We start from the raw sequence: 20,889 nt of genomic DNA on the forward strand, positions 1-20,889 counted from the left end.
CAACTTAGTGTATGTCAACTTCTGACCCACTGGAATTGTGATAGTGAATTATAAGTGAAATATTCTGTCTGGAAACAATTGTTGGAAAAATTACTTGTGTCATGCACAAAGTAGATGTCCTATCCGACTTGCCAAAACAATAGTTTGTTAACAAGAAATTTGTGGTGGTTGAAAAACAAGTTTAATTATTTATTTATTTTTGAATTTTTGACCCCTTTTTCTCCCCAATTTCGTGGTATCCAATTGTTGTAGTAGCTACTATCTTGTCTCATTGCTACAACTCCCGTACGGGCTCGGGAGAGACGAAGGCTGAATGTCATGCGTCCTCTAATACACAACCCAACCAGCCGTACTGCTTCTTAACACAGCGCGCATCCAACCCGGAAGCCAGCCGCACCAATGTGTCAGAGGCTACACCGTGCACCTGGCAACCTTGGCTAGCGCGCACTGCGCCCGGCCCGCCACAGGAGTCGCTGGTGCGCGATGAGACAAGGAGATCCCTACCGACCAATCCCTCCCTAACCCGGACGACGCTAGGCCAATTGTGCGTCGCCCCACGGACCTCCCGGTCGCGGCCGGTTACGACAGAGCCTGGGCGAGAACCCAGGGACTCAGCTGATGGCACAGCTGGCGCTGCAGTACAGCGCCCTTAACCACTGCGCCACCCGGGAGGCCGAAAAACGAGTTTTAATGACTCCAACCTAAGTGTATGTAAACTTCTGACTTCAACTGTACCTGTAGACTTCCAGACTATACACTAATGCTAGTTAGCAACTTCCTCCAAGCTGCACGCAGAGGTATAAAAATGGTATCCACGAGTTCATCTGACTCTGGGGAAATGGATTGCCAAATTCCCAAAGTATCTCTTTAACACCATGCATGTATGAACTTCACACACATGACACAGCTGGCATATTGGATTATGAAATGCTGGCATTACGCCATATGATCTGTTTGGTTACTAAGAAAGGAATCTGTCTTCTGTATGCTCCTCCCTATCCTCACTTCTGTCCCCTTACACCCTTTCTCCCCATGTCCATGATATCCCTTATCCCTTTCCTCCATCTCTCTCTCTCTTCTCTCCAGACTCTAGCCCTCCGCCAGCAGCCCCCTTTGACCACCGCATCGTGACTCCGAAACCTCACCAGGTTACTACCTTCTACGCCATTAACAGAGAGGAGGTCCTAGGAGGGTGAGTTGGGAGGAGAGAGAAAGGATGGCAGGCCCAGGCAGTGAATCCATAATACACTCACAGTTCAATTAGACCTTCAAACACACACTACACTGAAACCCCCAACCTCAGCTCTCACAACATCACAGTCAGGCCATTTATTTTTACTCCACAGTTGGAATGAAAACAGTATTTTCCAGAGCTGTTTTAAATGCCTTCTCAATGGCAGATGATTAGACGGCCCAGGGGGCATTTATTACGCAATGACAGAGTGTGTGTGTGAGTACGCGCAGGCAGTGGTAGAAAAAGTACCCAATTGTCATACTTGAGAAACATTTAAGATACCTTAATTGAAAATAACTCAAGTAAAAGTCACCAAGTACACTACTTGAGTAAAAGTATACAATTATTTGGTTTTACATATACTTAAGTATTAAAAGTAAAAGTGTAAATAATTTAAATTCCTTAATATTATGCATGTCAGACATCACAATTGTCTTGTTTTTTAAAATTACGGTTAGCCAGGGGCACACTCCAAGACTCAAACATAATTTACAAATGAAGCATTTTTTATAAGCGTTCAAAATGTAACGAGTACTTTGGGTGTCAGGGAAAATGTATGGAGTAAAAAATACATTATTGTCATTAGGAATGTAGTGACGTAAAAGTACAAGTAATCAAAAATATAATACTAAAGTACAGGTACCCCGCCAAAATGACTTGAGTAGTACTTTAAAGTAGTTTTACTGAAGGACTTTACACCACTGTGTGTGTGTGTGACAGGGGTGTCTAATGCAACCAGCCAGTCAGCCAGTGTTAAACCCAGGCTCTGTATCTGCTGATTACTGTATTACTGCTCTGCACGCTAACACATCTCCCAGATAGCTGCAATAGTGACACATAATTTATATTACTGATTGACGTCATTACAGAGAGAGAGTGTGTTTGCCATGCCTACGCCCTACAATGATAACCCCAAAAGCCTGATATAGAAAATAAACATTACTATAAGGTTATTACTGTACTATCCTTAGCCTAGACAAAAAGAACAGGGTGTAATCACTGTTTGTGAACGTGTTTCTCTGTTTGTGACTTTGGGTCCATAGGGGACGTTTTGGACAAGTCCATAAATGCGTAGAGAACTCTTCTGGACTGAAGCTGGCTGCCAAGATTATCAAAGCCAGGAGCCAGAAAGAGAAGGTAAAGACCTTGATCTAAATATTAGACCTGAAACAGATACTTTAATAGAGGCCTCCCAGGTATATATTTCAGAAATCGATGGCATATGTCGTAAAGAATTCGCATGTCCCAAATGACACCCCATTCCCTATCTAGTGCACTACTTTTGATCAGGGCCCTGGTCAAAAGCAATGCTCTACATAGGGAGTACAGTGCCATTTGGAAAGGGGCCATTATGTCAGTTGTACAGTATGTGTCCAATGTCCCCTCCATGAAGATGGAAGGATATTTTATAATAGCACAACGCCATAAAGAATAGAGAAACATTTTTAAATAGATATAGCTTAATCCCCCCTAATACTCACGGCACATGAGTCAGTCTCATCTCAGCTTAGTGTGATATGTGAGATGAGATAGCCATCAGATGTCTGTGGCAGTGCATCGCTGAATGGCTACGTTGTCATTTCAGATATTCATAAAGTGTAGTTAACCAGGCTCAAAGCCGTAGCTGGCTCAAGTTTCTGTGTGGTGCTGTAGGTCTCAAAAACGGACCTCGTTGGGTGGGTGTCTCTCTGTCTCTCTGTCTCTCTGTCTCTCTGTCTCTCTGTCTCTCTGTCTCTCTGTCTGTCTCTAAAGTATTGGCCTGTTTCCCAGGACGTGGTGAAGAATGAGATCCAGGTGATGAACCAACTCAATCACGCCAACCTGATCCAGCTCTACGCTGCCTTCGAGTCACACCACGACATCATCCTCGTCATGGAATAGTGGGTCTCCCTCTCTCTCTCTTATTCTCTGTATATATACAGGTATATATATATATATGAGTTTGTATCTGTGGCCTTTGAAATGTTTGAATCCTTCCGTTTGTAGTGTGATTTTGAAGATTCAAAGAAAGTATCTAAAGTGTGTGTGTTTCTCCTCTTTGCGCTACACCATATATCGCCGGTCTATATTCCTGTGTGTGACGGGATCTCTCTCCGCTCTACCATCCAGAATGTGCGTGACTGTATTTCTCACCTCTACACAGTGTGGATGGAGGGGAGCTGTTTGACCGGATCATCGACGAGAACTACAACCTGACAGAGCTGGACACGGTGCTGTTCATCAGACAGATCTGTGAGGGATTACAGTACATGCACAAGATGTACATCTTACATCTCGACCTCAAGGTATATGACACACACTTTAGGTCTTCATTTGCCATTCAAATCGAATCCCATTTTATTTGTCACATGCGCCCGAATGCAACAGGTGTAGAAGTTACTGGGAACTGCCTACTTACGAGCCCTTAACCAACAGCGCAGTTCAAGAAATATAGTTTTGAAAATATTTACTAAATAAACTGAAGTACTAAATAAAATAAAAAGTAACACAATAAGTTTACAATAGCGAGGCTATATATGGGGGAGGGGGGTAAATGTAAATAGTCTGGGTGGCCATTTGATTAATTGTTCAGCAGTCTTATGGGTTTGTGGGTAGAAGCTGTTAAGGAGTTTTTTGGACCTAAACTCGGCTTTCCGGTACCGCTTGCCATGCGGTAGCAGAGAGAACAGTCTATGACTTGGGTGACTGGAGTCTTTGACAATTTTTTGGCCCTTCCTCTGACACGCCCAGTATATAGGTTCTGGATGGCAGGAAGCTTGGCCCCAGTGATGTACTGTGAGGTACACACTACCCTCTGTAGCGCCTTACGGTCGGATGCCGAACAGTTGCCATACCAGGTGGTGATGCAAGCGGTCAGGATGTTCTCGATGGTGCAGCTGTAGAACTTTTTGAGGATCCATCTCTTTCCCATTTTCTCCTCCACCTGTGCACTTCTCTCTATTTATCTTTATTGAAGACCTTGCCTGTATCACCACCTTTCGGTCATTGTCTTAGAATAGGCAGCTAGTTTCTTTGTCTCACTCTTTTGTGTCCTTTCCTAGCCGGAGAACATTCTGTGTGTGAGCAGAGCTACGAACAAGATCAAAATAATAGACTTTGGGCTTGCAAGAAGGTAAGATACACATATCTACAGTATATATGGTCTATTTCTCTGTCTCTCTTTGGGGGCATTCTCTACATGTTCTTATTACCACTCTTCTCTCCTCATTCCCTCCTCCATCCCGGTCTCAGGTATAAGCCCAGGGAAAAGTTGAGGGTTAATTTTGGAACGCCGGAATTCCTAGCTCCGGAAGTCATCAACTATGAATTTGTCTCATTCCCCACAGACATGTGGAGTCTGGGGGTCATCACATACATGCTGTGAGTCCTCATAACCAATAACATTTCCAGCGACATGGTTTTAATTCAATGTGCTGACACCTAAACAACACTATTCAAAGGAAGCAGGCTCCCGCGCAACGGAGCTTGCATGGTATTAATAGCTAACGTTTCAGCCTCCTAGCCTTTGTCAGAGCTTTTGTGATCACTTATCCTCAATGTCATCACTGTGGCTCACCTCTCTCGCTGTGCCTCCAGGCTGACTGGTCTGTCTCCATTCCTTGGTGACGATGACAACGAGACACTGAACAACATCCTTGCCTGTCAGTGGAACTTTGAGGAGGAGGAGTTCACCGACATCTCTGAGGAGGCCAAAGACTTCATTGCGCGCCTGCTGATCAAGAGCAATAGGTAAAAGTTACTGTGTGTTACTTTTTGTGCGCTGTCTAAGGTTGTATTATTATTCAATTGTAGACCTGTGTATCCCTGTGATAGTGTGTGTTTCAATCATGCGTGTGTGTGTTTGTGGGTGTGTTCCCTAGTTGGAGGATGAGTGCCTCACAGTCACTGAAACATTCCTGGCTGTCGGACCGTAATCTTCACTACCGCCTGCATCAGAAGGTCACACACACACACACACACACACACACACACACACACACACACACACACACACACACACACACACACACACACACACACACACACACACACACACAAACACAAACACAAACACAAACAAACAAACTTTCCATCCTTGAGATTTGTTTGGTATGATGCATTTAACCCATTTGTATCACAGTACACTAACATGGTAAACACACTGTACATTTTCTTACAGAAAAATAAGTGCCACTCAACGCACCCTCACCCTCCCCGAAAATCTAGACCGGTAAGCCCTCAAAACCACCCAGCCAACCAGCTCACAAACCTTATTGACTTTCCTTTCATCTATATTAACAAATATACTGTAGGTGCCAAACATCAGGGGCTTATTCAGTCTTTCTTTTCTATTGGTTTAGTCCCCCATCCAGAATGATTCTCCCCTCCAAAAGGACTCCCAAGACCCTGTGGGCACCTTATGATGACACGGGCAGGTGCCTATTGTTGACACTGGGGCCAGGGGCGGGGCCCAACCTGGACCAACACTGCTGTACCTGTATGACTACTCGATCACTACTCTCTGCACTGCCTCACATCCTCGCATTCGTTATCTTTGCACCGCGGCTCGCTATAGCTCTCGCCACAGATGGGAGGGTGTGAGGCCGGCAGGAAGTTTAGGGTTACATTTCTACCTCCAACCCCAGCCCCCTCCCACTCTGTTACTCTGGCCACAACATCACCAAAGACTCTCAGCTAACAAACCCAGCTAACAATGTCCACAGTGGCGTGCGGTTCACCATGCGATCATTCAGTCCTGCAAGCACAAGAAGAAGGAACCTTTGCCACGACAAGGGAAGAGGGGATTGCAGGTGGGGTGGCCAACAACTGTTTGTTCAGCAGCTGGATGCCCCTTATGGGCCAGTGTATTGCTCTCCTAGCTTCAGTTGGGTAACTGAAAGAACCCCGTTGGGACAGAGCGGACATGTGCAGCCCCCAGGCTGAGGTTTAGGAGGAGGGCTTCTAGTCTGAGAGGACATCATGCACAGCCCCTCGGACCCAGTAAGGCATCATCCTGCTGAATGAAAGATGAGGCGTGGCGTGAAATAGCAAAGTGCCCGTTTTCCCCCAGTAGAAATTGTATCCAGTATTGATGTAGTATTTATCATATTGCAATGAATGTGGTGTAAAGGTTACCTAAAACTTGACATTACTTGATAAAGAAACGCATGTGTTAATATGATGGCTACCGTCATAACAGTTTTGTGTAATTAATCAAGGTATTTTGCACAGTCACATGTTATAAGCATCATGCCCTGAACGTTAATGGATCACTATCGAGTACAAACGGAACCCCCATCATATTATTTATGTACATTTTCAGCATACTGTGGATGTGAAATACCTTATCATAGGTCTAGTTTACCAAGTCTTGTCATGCCAGTGCGTTTTTTATTTATTTGAGAGGTTTTGAATTAGAAATCTGGTGTGGGAGCATTTATTTTCCTCCTATTTTCCTAGCATAGCTTCTAGAGTTAGGAGTGCTTTTTTTCTTCTTTACATTTGACAATACTGTCCATTTCTTCTTCATTTGCCCCATTTGAAGTTTGTTGTATTGATTGATTGAAATTGGAACATTAACAGATTATTCCTTAGTATTTGCTCTTCCCATTGCTGCTAACGTTACTTTCTCCTGGCACCACAGGTGTGGATTTACTATAAAACCACCTCTGTGCTTGCATGCTGTTGGCTTGACCTTTGACCCTGCTTTGCTTTGGCCATTTGGAGTAGCCCTCTCACCTTCCATGAAGGCATACTACTGAACACTACCTATATGTTTGAATAATTCATGTTTATCACTGAAGTTAGTCGCCATCCACTGGGCACAGATGTCAGTTCGACTTTTGATTTACATTTGGTTCAGTTGTCAACTAACGTGAATTCAATAATTATTTAGATTAAAAGATTTATGTTAAAAGTTGGGTGAAAAAAAGACGAAATGCCCTCACGTTGACAACGTAAATCCAATTATACTGAACAAAAATATTTACACAACATGTAAAGTGATGGTCCCATGTTTCATGAGCTGAAACAAGGGACATGTCCCCCCCACATTCTGAAATTGCATTTTTGTCCCCCCCAGTTTTATCATTGGAATGTGATACTAAACAGGCAACGGTGTGCTTTAGGACCATGCAGTCGCCTCCGAGCGGTCGGGTAGGCTGTTAGGAATGTTAATCCAACTGAAAACAAGTTCTAAAATAGGTGCACCTTGTGCTAGGGACAGTAAATGGCCACTCTAAAATGTGCAGTTTTGTCACACAACACGATGCCACATATGTCTCACGTTTTGAGGAAGAGTGCAATTGGCATGCCGAGTGCAGGAATGTCCACCAGAGCTGTTGCCAGAGAACTGAATGTTAATTTCTCTACCATGACCACATCCAACGTCGTTTTAGAGAATTTGGCAGTATGTCCAACCGGTCTTAAAACCGCAGACCACATGTAACAGTCAAGGACCTCCACATCTGGCTTCCTCACCTGCGGGATTGTTTGGGAACAGCCACACAGACAGCTGATGAAACTAAGGAGTATTTCTGTCTTTAATAATGGCCTTTTGTGGGGAAAAACTAATTCTGATTTGCTGGGCCTGACTCCCCAGTGGGCGGGCCTATGCCCTCCCAGGCCCGCCCATGGCTGCGCCCCTGCCCAGTCATGTGAAATACATAGATTAGGGTTGAATTTATTATTTTGAATTAACTTACTTCCCTATATGAACTGTAAATCAGTGAAATTGTTGACATTTTTTGCACGTTGCGTTTATATTTTTGTTCCATACAGTTTTACATGTTGATTCAACATCATCACATAGATTTTTGGGGTTGAAATTACATGGAAACAACGCTGATTCAACCAGTGCCAGTCTATTTGTGCTCTCACACCAACTTCTTGTCACTCATTGTCATGTCAATTATAATTAGCTTGACACTGACAGCAATGAAGTTGGCAAGAGCACAAACTGATCTGGGACCAGGCTCTGAAGTTAGAATTTATGTTCATGAGTTGTCTTGGTTCCTAAACAGATTTTACTTGAAACGCAAGGCTTAGCGTCCATGAGAAGGGTATATAGTAGTATATTAGACCCAGGAGAGAATAAAACACATAAAAGAAGAGTTTATTCATTTATTTGTGTTCTACTGATTACATTTGAAGTGTTTGAGGAATTCTACTGTAGATCTAAATAAAATAAAAATGTGTGTATTATTGCCTCGCTATTCTCAACCTATGGATAGTGGCTTGATTATTATTTGGTCAGATATTGATTGTCAGATTATTTCTTGGTCAGATGTCCCCTCCATGATATCAAGTTGTTCTCTTTATACCCTTTCAAAGTGGAAAAGCGTTGTGAATTGTTACAAAATACGCGATTTGTTTTTCCAAGTTTGTTTTCCTGTGATGATTCCTAGATAGAAATGTAGAAAGATAAATAAATAAAAATCCTGACATGATTTATTCCTGGTTTTACTCTACAATGTGAACAATACTTTAATTGACAGTATAGAGAAAGTTCATTGAAAGGAGTTATGGAAAATTGTGAGGCAGTAGAATCCTCCTATTTTCTACAGCAGGGATGGGCAACTTGTGTTTCCCCCACCTTGCGAGCAAAACATTTTAGCATCACCCTTTTAACAGCGGAGAGAAAAAATATAGGTTTAGAGTTAATTTCCTGCAATTTTGCAAATTTTGCCATAGGGTTGAGGGAAATGTTTACAGTTTTTAATAGGATATTTGAGTGAGTAAAAAAATCAATGGGGGCCCATGGTCGGTAATTTGACCAAGTTCAGATAGCTGGCCGCTAGACTAATTTATGAATCTAAAAATGTTTTGCTGACATGGGCTATTTGAGTGACTGAAATAACAAGAGAAAAACTGCTGAATCACAACCAAACTTTCCCCTCTTTTGTATCCCTGTGGGATGCCTGTTGTACAGGGCATATCAATCAGTAATCATTTGGAGACTTTTGTTTATGTCTCATACTGGCCACCAGAGAGCAGTATTAGACGGCAACAATCAACCCTCATACTGACTGAGGCAGCCCCATATTTCAAGCAGTGCGGCTCATGCTTGATTTGTTTAAGGTCCACATCATATTGCTTTGATAGTCCCTGGTGAATCAACACCATATTTCTAGTATTTTATATCTCTTTTTGAAGACGACATAGGCTACAGTAAGACAAGTTGCCTAAATATGGAGAAAACACATTTTTAAAATGGTATTTTATTTCACCTTTATTTAACCAGGTAGGCTAGTTGAGAACAAGTTCTCATTTACAACTGCGACCTGGCCAAGATAAAGCACAGCAGTTCGACACATACAACAACAGAGTTACACCTGGAATAAACAAACATACAGTCAATAATACAGTAGAAAAAATAAAAGTCTACATACAGTGAGTGCAAATGAGGTAAGACAAGGGAGGTAAGGCAATAAATAGGCCATGGTGGAGAAGTAATTACAGTATAGCAATTAAACACTGGAATGGTAGATGTGCAGAATATTAATGTGCAAGTAGAGATACTGGGGTGCAAAGGAGCAAGATAAATAAATAAATACAGTATGGGGATGAGGTAGTTGCATGGGCTGTTTATGGACCCTTTACATATTCTCTGGATAGGGGCTATAACAAAACCATTAACACTACTTCTTCAATGCCTATTTAGATGTACCTTTTTTTATTCACCCCACAGACTTAATCATTGTGAAACATATAGTTTCCCAAACTCGGTCCTGAGGCCACTCCTGGGTACACGTTTAGTTTTTTTTACCCTAGCACTACGCAGCTGGTTCAAATATTCAAAGCTTGATGAGAAGCTGGTTATTTGTCACATCTGTGTAGTGCTAGGACAAAAACCAAAACGTGCACCCAAGGGGGCCCCAGGACCGAGTTTGGGAAAACCTGGCCTAAGGGGTAAATGTCTTGGCTGGTCAGACCTGATGCTGGTCCAATAGGACAAAAGTGAGACGGTGGCTAGACTATAACTTTCTATTAGGCCTACAGTACACGATCCTATACAACAAACCTACAGGTCTAACCTCTGCTTGATGCCTGTGGTGGGCTCATGATTAGACCGCAGGACCTGACTTCTTACCATGGGTGTGCTGCTAGTGCTCCTTGTGCCCTGCCTCCAGGTATTTACCTTAAAACCAGGCCCTGAGCGATGCGGCGGCGGGATATGCGTGTCACGCAGAGCAAGATGAAAGCTGCAGGTTCTAGACGTAATTAGGCCCTCCAACTGAGAAGCCAATATATTCACTTCACTACGCTCACCTGAACAAATAAACTCTGAAGGGATGGCGGGATTGATGGGGGCGTTTTTATCGTGTAGAGAGAGAGGGGAGAGCGAGAGAGAGGAGAGAGAGAGAGAGAGAGAGAGAGAGAGTGTGTGTGTGTGTATTTGGTAGGTCAAAGAATAGAACAGAGCTGGTCGGCCACCCTGTGGTCAACCAGCAGTGTGAGAGGTTCCAATATGCCTATAGCTAAACTGTGGAATCTGATCCATTTCTACCGACATCAAAAACGAAATCAGTCACCCTTGAAACATAAACAAATGAACTCTAATTGATTTTAATGAAATCTACCTGATGTGTTTATTCATGTATAATGAGTGTCCAGCCTGATATAGCGGGGCTTTACACACAGCAGCTGCTTCAGGGTGAGAAGAGGACTCAGGAGAAGCCAAAGAAATCACATGTTGTACCTACACTCACATTTAGTTCCAGGGTCTGTAGGACAAAAGAACCACCACTCCTTTCTTTTGTCCTCTGTCCTTTTTTTCTTTCTGCCTCCTTCTTTCTCACTGCGTTTCACCTGGTGTGCATTACTTTCCGTGAGGTCAGCCAGGTAGGAGTCGCTCCTGACAGGCAAGGAGAAAAATCACCAAACCGATTGTCGGTTTGTACAGTAGTGTGGGGGGGGGGTGTTCATTCGCTGTCCTTAGGGGGCCTGGCCCGCCCTACCATACCTCCTTGCTTGTCCAAATAAAATAATGAAATATTGATCATTTGACCGAGGTGCGCACCGAGAGAAAGACGCATCAATCTCAGATAAATCATCAGAGTGAGCGAAACAGCGCCTCCCGTATGTGTAGACCATGTATCTGATGCTGTCTGGACAGAAGGAGTATGGCATGTCATACTTTATCTGGACAGAAAGCGTCAGATACATGGGTTACATATGGTAAGACAGAGGGGCGCTGTTTTTCTCCACAGTTTCAGCAAAGAGGAAGAGGCGAATCTAGAGCTCTCACTCTCGCCAAATTCTGTCCTGAATAAACCCAATGTGTTTCTATGGGCATAATATGCAGACCTAAGCTTGTCACCTGGCTTTGGGACAATGACTCGCATTGTTAGGGTGGAAATAGAAACAATCTCGTCATAACATAAGGATCTTTGGTTTCGGACCTTTGCGAATTGGAAAGGAAAGTTGGCGGGTGCACAGCGCACTGTTCGGATTCTGGCTTCTCCTAAAGTAAATTGATGCGCATGTGTCTGGTTTCTCAGCCCTGATACAGTTGAGGGAGCGCGTGAGCACCCCAATCTGCTAAATTGATATAATGTTGCCGATAGAAAGGGGTTTAGAGAGATTAATGTGATTGAAGGAACCTGCATTTTCGTCAGAATATTTTATACTGTTTTTAATTTGTCAGCTTTAGGCCTATGTATTTTACTTAGATGAGGAGAGAAGTTATAGGCCTACTACCTACACGAGACAATAAGGCTTTAGAGAAAAGAAAACGCTACTATTGAAATGAGTGTTCCATGGACATAGGCATATAAAAATAATCGTAACTGGCACGCAGATAGGTTGAAATAGTGGGATAAATTGTAAGCTTCCCCAAACGTGAAACTCACTAACTGTCTATGGTGCGATCTGTTTTTACATGTCTTGCAGGGAAAATGTGATTCAATGTGTTGTATGGGTTAATAGCAGTAAGGTGTATGTTAAATTTGTACCTTTGAAACAAAGTCAGATTTTCAACGTTACATACAATATCAGAAAAATAAACAATAGGCTGGGCAGCAATGCCTACTGCAGAGTTGATCTTTCTAGAGCTATTAATTTGATCTCCCAGCCAAGGTTTTAACCAAGCCTTGCTTAGCTTTGAAATTTGTGACTGACTACTCTATAATAATAGTATAGTAATAACATTCACTGTTGCTATTGAAGTCATTCCAAAGGGTCGGTTTAACGGACCAAATGAAATGTTACCATCCTTTACAACTCATACGGTGCATTCTGAAAGTATTCAGACCCTTTGACTTTTTCCACATTTGTTACGTTACAGCCTTGTTCTAAAATTGATTCGATTTTTTTTTATTTTTTTTCATCAATCTACACGCAATACACCATAATGACAAAGCATAAACAGTTATAACGCATGGTGTGCCAAGCTTGTAGCAAAAACAAAAAAAATCAACAGTTTTTGCTTTGTCATTATGGTGTATTGTGTGTAGATTGATGGAGAAAAAAAAAAGATATATATATATGATGTCAATCCATCATATTAGTTATTATTTTTTGTAGACAAACTGGGTGTTGAATTGTGTTTGGTTGTCAATTCAACCAAATGTCAACACTTGAAGGAGATGCATCTTCTGCTTGGATAGTTCCATCTGTGCCAATGACCCAGTCTGGTATGTTGGATTCACATCATCATCTCAACCAAAAATCTAAGTTAAAGAATAATACTAAATCAAATCAAACTTTAAATTCACTTTAAAGGAAGTTTCATTTGATTTTGTCTTATTTTCTACATTTAGATTGTTGGTTGTGTTCTCAACCAAACACAATTAATTACTACTTGTGATATACAGTAAATAGCCTAACATGAAGGCTATCTTGCAAACTAATGTAACAGTATTTATTCAACCTTGGAAATAGTGACACACTCACATTTTGAGGTTACTGTAACTATAATGTCTTCTTATGTAATCATATAAAGTATGCATGTTCGAGATAGAATGCAAAAGAGATCACCACCATTTCTATTATAATATGCCCAGAATCTCAAACAGCATTGATCACTTGCACTATGTACTTTTCATGTGATCTCAACTGCAATCCGGGTTTTGTTGTGCTATTAGATGAAGTACAGCGATAACATTACGTTGTTGTATAAATACAAAATATCTGACATTGTCTTCCCATTTGAACTTTGGGCTAGATTGTATCAGATCCGTGCTAACCCGACACCCGAATAACGGTTGATTTGATGGTGTCTGAGGTGGAACTGCTTTAGAGAGTCTGCCAGCGTTATACCTAATGTAGACATCGGCATTGGCTGCACAGAGTCGTATTAAGAGAAATCCCATGCAGCCTTATTTACACCATTATCATTATCATTATCCCAGAAACCCTAGACCAACTGCAATTTGCATACCGCCCTAACAGATCCACAGATGGTGCAATCTCTATTGCACTCCACACTGCCCTTTCCCACCTGGACAAAAAGAACATCTACGTGAGAATGTATTAATTGACTACAGCTCAGCGTTCAACACCATAGTGCCCTCAAAGCTCATCAATAAACTAAGGACCCTGGGATTAAACACTTCTCTTTGCAACTGGATCCTGGACTTCCTGACGGGCCGCCCCCAGGTGGTAAGGATATGTAACAACACATCTGCCACGCTGATCCTCAACACGCGGTCCCCTCGGGGGTGTGTGCACAGTCCCTCCCTGTACTCCCTGTTCACCCTTGACTGCGTGGCCAAGCACTAATCCAACACCATCATTAAGTTTGCAGATGACACAACAGTGGTAGGCCTGATCACCGACAACGATGAGACAGCCTAATGGGAGGAGGTCAGAGACCTCAACGTGATCAAGACAAAGGAAATGATTGTGGACTACAGGAAAAGGTGGGCCGAGCACTCCCATCGATGGGGCTGTAGTGGAGCAGGTTGAGAGTTTTAAATTCCTTGGTTTCCACATCACCAACAAACTGTCATGGTCCAAACACTATGCATAGTTACTCTACCTCTACTTACATGTACATATTACCTCAATTACCTCGACTAACCCTGGGCCCCCGCACATTGACTCTGTAACGGTACCCCCTGTATATAGCCTCGTTACTATTATTTTATTGTTGCTCTCTAGTTTTTTGTTATTTTTCCCCCAAAAAATATTTTTTTTAATTTACATTTTAATTGATTGTTTACAATTTAATTCAGTAAATACTGTCCCAATGCTTATTCTTTCTTAAAACTGCATTGTTGGTTAAGGGCTTGTAAGTAAGCATTTCACTGTTGTATTTCTGACAAATACAAATACAATTTGATTTTGTTTGTTTTTATTTGCAAGTTCGAACAGATCTACATCAATCTACACCCCCGATTAGCCTGACAGAAATCCTCATTATTTTGTTTAATGACTTCCAATTTGAGCATTATTTCTGTATAGCCTACACTTTTTCATTCTGAACTTTTAACACAAGTGGCTGGGATTGGGGCGGGCGTGGCTTTATGGCAATGACCACACGCTCTGATTTGACAGCTGTTACACCTCCCACACCACCAAAGTACCAGCTATGCGGGTGTCGGCTATCGTCTGTTAACTCTTGATCTGATCTAGGCCTTTGCTAAGCTTTTAAATCAAAACAAAATCAAAGTGTATTGGTTGAAAGCGCAGTGATAACACGTGTTGATGACAACTAAACCAAAAAATTCAACATTCCTCTCGCTGTCTTTTTTAGTTGGTGAATAAAAAGGTGAAAAATCGATCAATGTGCCCTTGAGCAAGCCACTTAACCCTCATTTGCTCGAGGGGCGCCGTACTACTATGGCTGACCCTGTAAAATAACACATTTTACTGCACCTATCCGGTGTATGTGACAATGAATAAAACATGAAATCTCATTGATCAACGCCTCTACCAAATATTACCCACATTTCCATGCTGAAATGGTGTGGAGTGCACAGTGGGGTATTGCGCATTCATGTCAGTACAGCACATATCTACTCCCCTCCCCTCTCCTCTCTTCTCTCATCGGCCCTCAGGAGTCTGAGGCTTTAGGGGGCAGGGCTTACTGGATATCTGTGTGACAGCCGCCCAGAACACCCACACCCAGCACTTGTCAGGGGCCCAACGCCAAATTGGTGAGAAACTACATTTGAGACCCGAGAGAAAAAGAGAGATCCTCTACCCCCACACACACGCACGTGCACACACACTCTTTTACTCTGCGATCTTAGAGAGTGGAATCAAAACCAGCTGGACTTGCTGGAGCTTAACACAACAAACAGAGAGCATGGGGATTCTCTCTGAAGGAGACAGAGAGAGACCACCACAGAACATGGGCGTGCTTGTCACATGTCATTACCAATAGCAGCACCCCCTCTTGTGCAGCATTTTTAGCACTAGAACTATTGATATTTTGTTCATTAAAGTTAGCATGAATTGATTTGAGCTGAAAATGTGAGTATACGTGGTAGTTTATCATATGTCTGATATGAGGTGAGGGTTGTAAATATTTTAGCAGCTGAGGGCGGTTAGGAAGCTGAGGGCGGTTATCTGCCTGAAGACTTGGGTGGCCAACACAGTTACAAACACAAACAAACATGCGCGCGCGCGCGCGCGCGCGCACACACACACACACACACACACACACACACACACACACACACACACACACACACACACACACACACACACACACACACACACACACACACACACACACACACACACACACACACACACACACACACACACACACACACACACACACACACACACAAGGGTGTAAGGGTGTTAAGGGCTTCTCTCCTCTCCTCAGCAAGACACACACACAGTGAGACTCACATACCAACAGATATACAATGAAACACACACAGTGAGGTTCACATACCTAGCCACACACAGTGAGACACACACAGGCAGGAAGTGAGATGAAAAGATCAAACCACAGGAAAAATGAATGCTCTAAGCTTTTCCCTTTTGATCGGAAAGGGTGGATGGACAGCCTCTGTGGTTCTCAGGACCCCAGGCAGGTGGTTTTTATTTGGAAAGCCAATGAGACGGTGTTTACATTTAGGTGTAATGGAATTTTATCGGTCATCACGCTGTGCAATGCACTCGGGGAAGTCAGAGTGAGCGCTTTCATAATATCACCGACAGACTGAGGTTGCATCCTGCAAACTGTTGCACCCTATTCCCTATGTGGTACTTTTGACCAGAGCAGTGCACTAAATAGGTTATCATTTTGGACACAGACTGAGACACCGATTAACTGTGGGAACAGATGTTTTCAGACAAGGTCACATTTTACTCAGATGAATAAGGGATATGATATTTGCTCAGTGTATTTGATTGCCCTGTAAGGTATTTTCTGTCACCCCAAATGTTCCAATTAAATGGGAAACTTATCAGGTAGAACACAAAACTAGGTTCCAGACCTTATAGGATAATAGTTGAATACCCCTGCCCTAGGGGCATCAATTTCTCAAATGTTGGAGTGCTTTGGAGTTCATTCCACATGTGAGGTGGAATTAAAGCAAATCTACCCAACTCAGTGGAGATGGAAGGGATCTCCAGAGTTAGCCTTCCCTGTGATAAGGTCTGGTGACTCGCATGTCTGCAATTTAACAATCAAGTAAGGTATGAGGGAAGTTTGCACAAGAGGGCCTTATAAACAAAAAAGAGAGCAGTGCGTTGATCTACAAGAAGAGAGGGCCAGCCTACTTTCTGATGCAGAATGAGGTGATGTAACCTATTGCCTGTATTTAGTGGGGGTGGTAAGGAGTTCAGGTAAATATTTCAAGGATACAATACAAGCAAAGGGTGTGAGAAGTAGATACGTCTATCTGACATACTGCAAGACGTGTGCTGATGCTTTTTTTTACAACCTCCAATTTGCATGACTTCTGTAGAATCCCGTATGCAGGTAATAAGGTTCCATTTGGAATGCAGAAATGGTCTCATGGGATTAGTCTGTGCTGCAAAATAAATGTCCCTACAAGGAGGATAAAGATGTTGGTTGTTGATCATTGCTAGACAGCCATGTTCAAGTCTGGCCATAGATTTTCAAGCCGATGTAAGTCAACTAGGCCACTCAGGAACATTTCATGTCGTCTTGGTAAGCAACTCTAGTGCATATTTGGCATTGTGTTTTAGCAGTGGTGTAAAAATACTTTAAAGTACTACTGTTGTATTTTTTGGGGGGTATCTGTACTTTACTATTTCTATATTTAACTACTTTTACTTCACTACATTCCTAAAGAAAATAAAAGTACTTTTCACTCCATGTATTTCCCCTGACACCCAAAGTACTTGTTACATTTTGATTGCTTAGCAGGACAGGAAAATGGTCCAATTCACCCCCTTATCAGGAGAACATCCCTGATCATCCCTACTGCCTCTGATCTGGTGGACTCATTAACACAAATGCTTTGTAACTTAGTGTTGGAGTGTGCCCCTAGCTATCTGCAAGCTAACAAAAAACAATACAATTGTAACATCTGGCTTGCTTAATATAAGGAATTTGAAATGATTTATACTTTTACATTTGATATTTTAGCAATTGCATTTACCTTTGACACTTAAGTATTTTTAAAACCAAATACTTTTGGACTTTTACTCAAGTAGTTTTTTACTGGGTATGACAATAGTGCACTTTTTCCACCACTGTGTTTTAGGTTATTGACCTGCTGAAATGTGAATTAGTCTCCCAGTGGCTGTTGGAAAGCAGATTGAACCAGGTTTTCATCCAGGATTTTGCCTGTGCTTAGCTCTATTTCGTCTCTTTTTATAAAAAAAATAAAAAACTCCCTAGTCCTTGCCAATGACAAGCATACCCATGATGCAGCCACCATCATGCTTGAAAATAGGAAGAGTGGTACTCAGTGATGTGTTGTATTTTCCCCGAACATAACACTTTGTATTCAGGACATAAAGTTAATTTCTTTGCCACATTTTTTGCAGTTTACTTTAGTGGCTTATTGCAAACAGGATGCGTGTTTTGGAATATTTGGATTGTGTGCAGGCTTCCTTCTTTTCTCTCTGTCAATTAGTATTGTGGAGGTAACTACAATTTTGTTGATCCATCCTCAGTTATCTGAGCCATTAAACTCCGATACTGAAAGTCACCATTGGCCTCATGGTGAAATCCCTGAGCCGCTTCCTTCCTCTCTGGTAACTGAGTTAGGAAGGACGCCTGTAACTTTGTTGCGACTTGGTATATTTATACACCATCCAAAGTGGAATTAATAACTTCACCATGCTCAAAGGGATATTTAATGTCATCTTTTTTTACTTTTAAGCATCTGCTAATAGTGCCCTTCTTTGCGAGGCATTGGAAAACCTGGTGTTTGTGGTTGAATCTGTACTTGAAATTCACTGCTCGACTGAGGGATCTTACAGATAATTGTGTGTGTGGGGTACAGAGATGATGCAGTCATTCAAAAATGACGTTAAACACTATTATTGCACACAGAGTGAGTCCATGACACTTAGTATGTGACTTGTTAAGCAAACGTATACTCCTGAACTTATTTAGGCCTGCCATAACAAAGGGGTAGTATAGGCCCTACTTATTTCCTGCAGACATTTCAGCTTTTCATTTTGAATTCATTTCTAAACATTTCTAAAAGCATAATTACATTTTGACATTATTGTGTGTGGGCCAGTGACACAAAAGCTAAATGTAATCCATTTAAAATGTAGGCTGTAACACAACAAAATGTGGAAAAAGTCAAGGGTAGTGAATACTTTCTGAAGGCTCTGTATATTTCACACTCATATTTCACACTCAGTGCTTGATAAGAAGCCTGTATATTTCACACTCAGTGCTTGATAAGAAGCCTGTATATTTCACACTCAGTGCTTGATAAGAGGCCTGTATATTTCACACTCAGTGCTTGATAAAAAGCCTGTATATTTCACACTCAGTGCTTGTTAAGAAGCCTGTATATTTCACACTCAGTGCTTGATAAGAAGCCTGTATATTTCACACTCAGTGCTTGATAAAAAGCCTGTATATTTCACACTCAGTGCTTGTTAAGAAGCCTGTATATTTCACACTCAGTGCTTGATAAGAAGCCTGTATATTTCACACTCAGTGCTTGATAAGAAGCCTGTATATTTCACACTCAGTGCTTGATAAAAAGCCTGTATATTTCACACTCAGTGCTTGTTAAGAAGCCTGTATATTTCACACTCAGTGCTTGATAAGAAGCCTGTATATTTCACACTCAGTGCTTGATAAGAAGCCTGTATATTTCACACTCAGTGCTTGTTAAGAAGCCTGTATATTTCACACTCAGTGCTTGTTAAGAAGCCTGTATATTTCACACTCAGTGCTTGATAAGAAGCCTGTATATTTCACTCTCAGTGCTTGATAAGAAGCCTGAATGGAAAACCCTGGACCTTGAATTGAAAGGGAATTGACTCCAACTCTAAGCAGTACACAACAGGTGAAACACTCAGCTAAAAATGCTTATCTGAACCATGTTAAGACAATGTTGACTCAGTCGTCTGCTGTCCTTTAGATGTGTTCTGAATGTGTTGATCTAGATCAGTGGTTCCCAAACTTTTTATGGTCCCGTACCCCTTCAAACATTCAACCTCCATCTGCGTACCCCCTCTAGCACCAGAGTCAGCGTACTCTCAACTGTTGTTTTTTGCCATAATTGTAAGCCTGCCACACACACACTGTACATTTATACATTTATTAAACATAAGCAGGAGTGTGAGTTTTTGTCACAACCCGGCTCGTGGGAAGTGACAAAGAGCTCTTATAGGACCAGGGCACAAATAAAAATAATCAATCATTTTGCTCTTTATTTAACCATCTTACATATAAAACCCTATTTGTTCATCAACAATTGTGAATAACCGACCACAAGTTAATGGGAAGGGTGTGAGGAAAGGATACACATAACTCTGCAATGTTGGGTTGTGTTGGAGTCTCAGTCTTAAATCATTTTCCACACACAGTCAGTGCCTATATTTAGTTTTCATCTCATATAGGTACGTGATTTCAAAGGGCATCAGTTTCTAATCAGCGCGATGTGCCAAGGCAGGATACTCTGAGCACAGCTCAATCCAGAAATTTGGCAGTGGCTTCTGATTAAATTCAATTTTCACAGAACCGCTTGTTGCAATTTCGATGAGGCTCTCTTGTTCAGATATCGGTAAGTGGACTGGACGCAGGACATGAAAGGGATAACGAATCCAGTTGTTTGTGTCGTCCGTTATGGGAAAGTACCTGCGTAATTGCGCACCCAACTCACTCAGGTGCTTCGCTATATCACATTTAACATTGTCCGTAAGCTTGCGTTAATTTGCACACAAAAAAATCATACAATGATGGAAAGATCTGTGTGTTGTCCATGTTAATGCAGACAGAGAAGAGCTCCAACTTCTTATTCATAGCCTCGGGAGCAACTGCTTGCACGCGCGTTACCACTCCACTATGTCTCCCTGTCATGGCTTTTGCTCCATCAGTACAGATACCAACATGAGCAGCAGCTACATTTGGCTACTTAGTGAAATTCCCATGAGAGGATAACGGTTAATTTGATTGGACGTTCATTATTTGACGAGGCTACCTGTATTTGACATTGTGCTGTTATTTCCCTGAACACTAGATAGTTTAATACATTTTTTTGCCAGTGAAACGATGCTACTCAGGCGAGAAAAAAACTCACCCAAATGTATAGCTCCGTTTGGAA

The 20,889-nt window shown here is 42.0% G+C and overlaps 1 protein-coding gene across 3 annotated transcripts in view; it reads left to right on the forward strand.

The window, feature by feature from the left end:
* LOC110521751 (myosin light chain kinase family member 4) overlaps window positions 1–6,094 on the forward strand; it is a 59,464-nt gene extending 53,370 nt beyond the window's left edge. For all 3 annotated transcript variants that reach the window (XM_021599591.2, XM_036969064.1, XM_021599590.2), the window contains 10 exons: window positions 1,087–1,192; window positions 2,278–2,371; window positions 3,005–3,114; window positions 3,378–3,519; window positions 4,276–4,346; window positions 4,466–4,594; window positions 4,811–4,963; window positions 5,095–5,173; window positions 5,394–5,444; window positions 5,575–6,094. In XM_021599591.2, the coding sequence (XP_021455266.2) occupies window positions 1,087–1,192; window positions 2,278–2,371; window positions 3,005–3,114; window positions 3,378–3,519; window positions 4,276–4,346; window positions 4,466–4,594; window positions 4,811–4,963; window positions 5,095–5,173; window positions 5,394–5,444; window positions 5,575–5,637 (998 nt within the window). In that variant the 3' untranslated portion in view covers window positions 5,638–6,094. The remainder of the gene's footprint in view (window positions 1–1,086; window positions 1,193–2,277; window positions 2,372–3,004; window positions 3,115–3,377; window positions 3,520–4,275; window positions 4,347–4,465; window positions 4,595–4,810; window positions 4,964–5,094; window positions 5,174–5,393; window positions 5,445–5,574) is intronic.
* The last annotated feature ends 14,795 nt before the right edge of the window (window positions 6,095–20,889 follow it).

The sequence above is a fragment of the Oncorhynchus mykiss genome, chromosome 30 (genome assembly GCF_013265735.2).
Source record: "Oncorhynchus mykiss isolate Arlee chromosome 30, USDA_OmykA_1.1, whole genome shotgun sequence".
Lineage (NCBI taxonomy): Eukaryota > Metazoa > Chordata > Actinopteri > Salmoniformes > Salmonidae > Oncorhynchus > Oncorhynchus mykiss.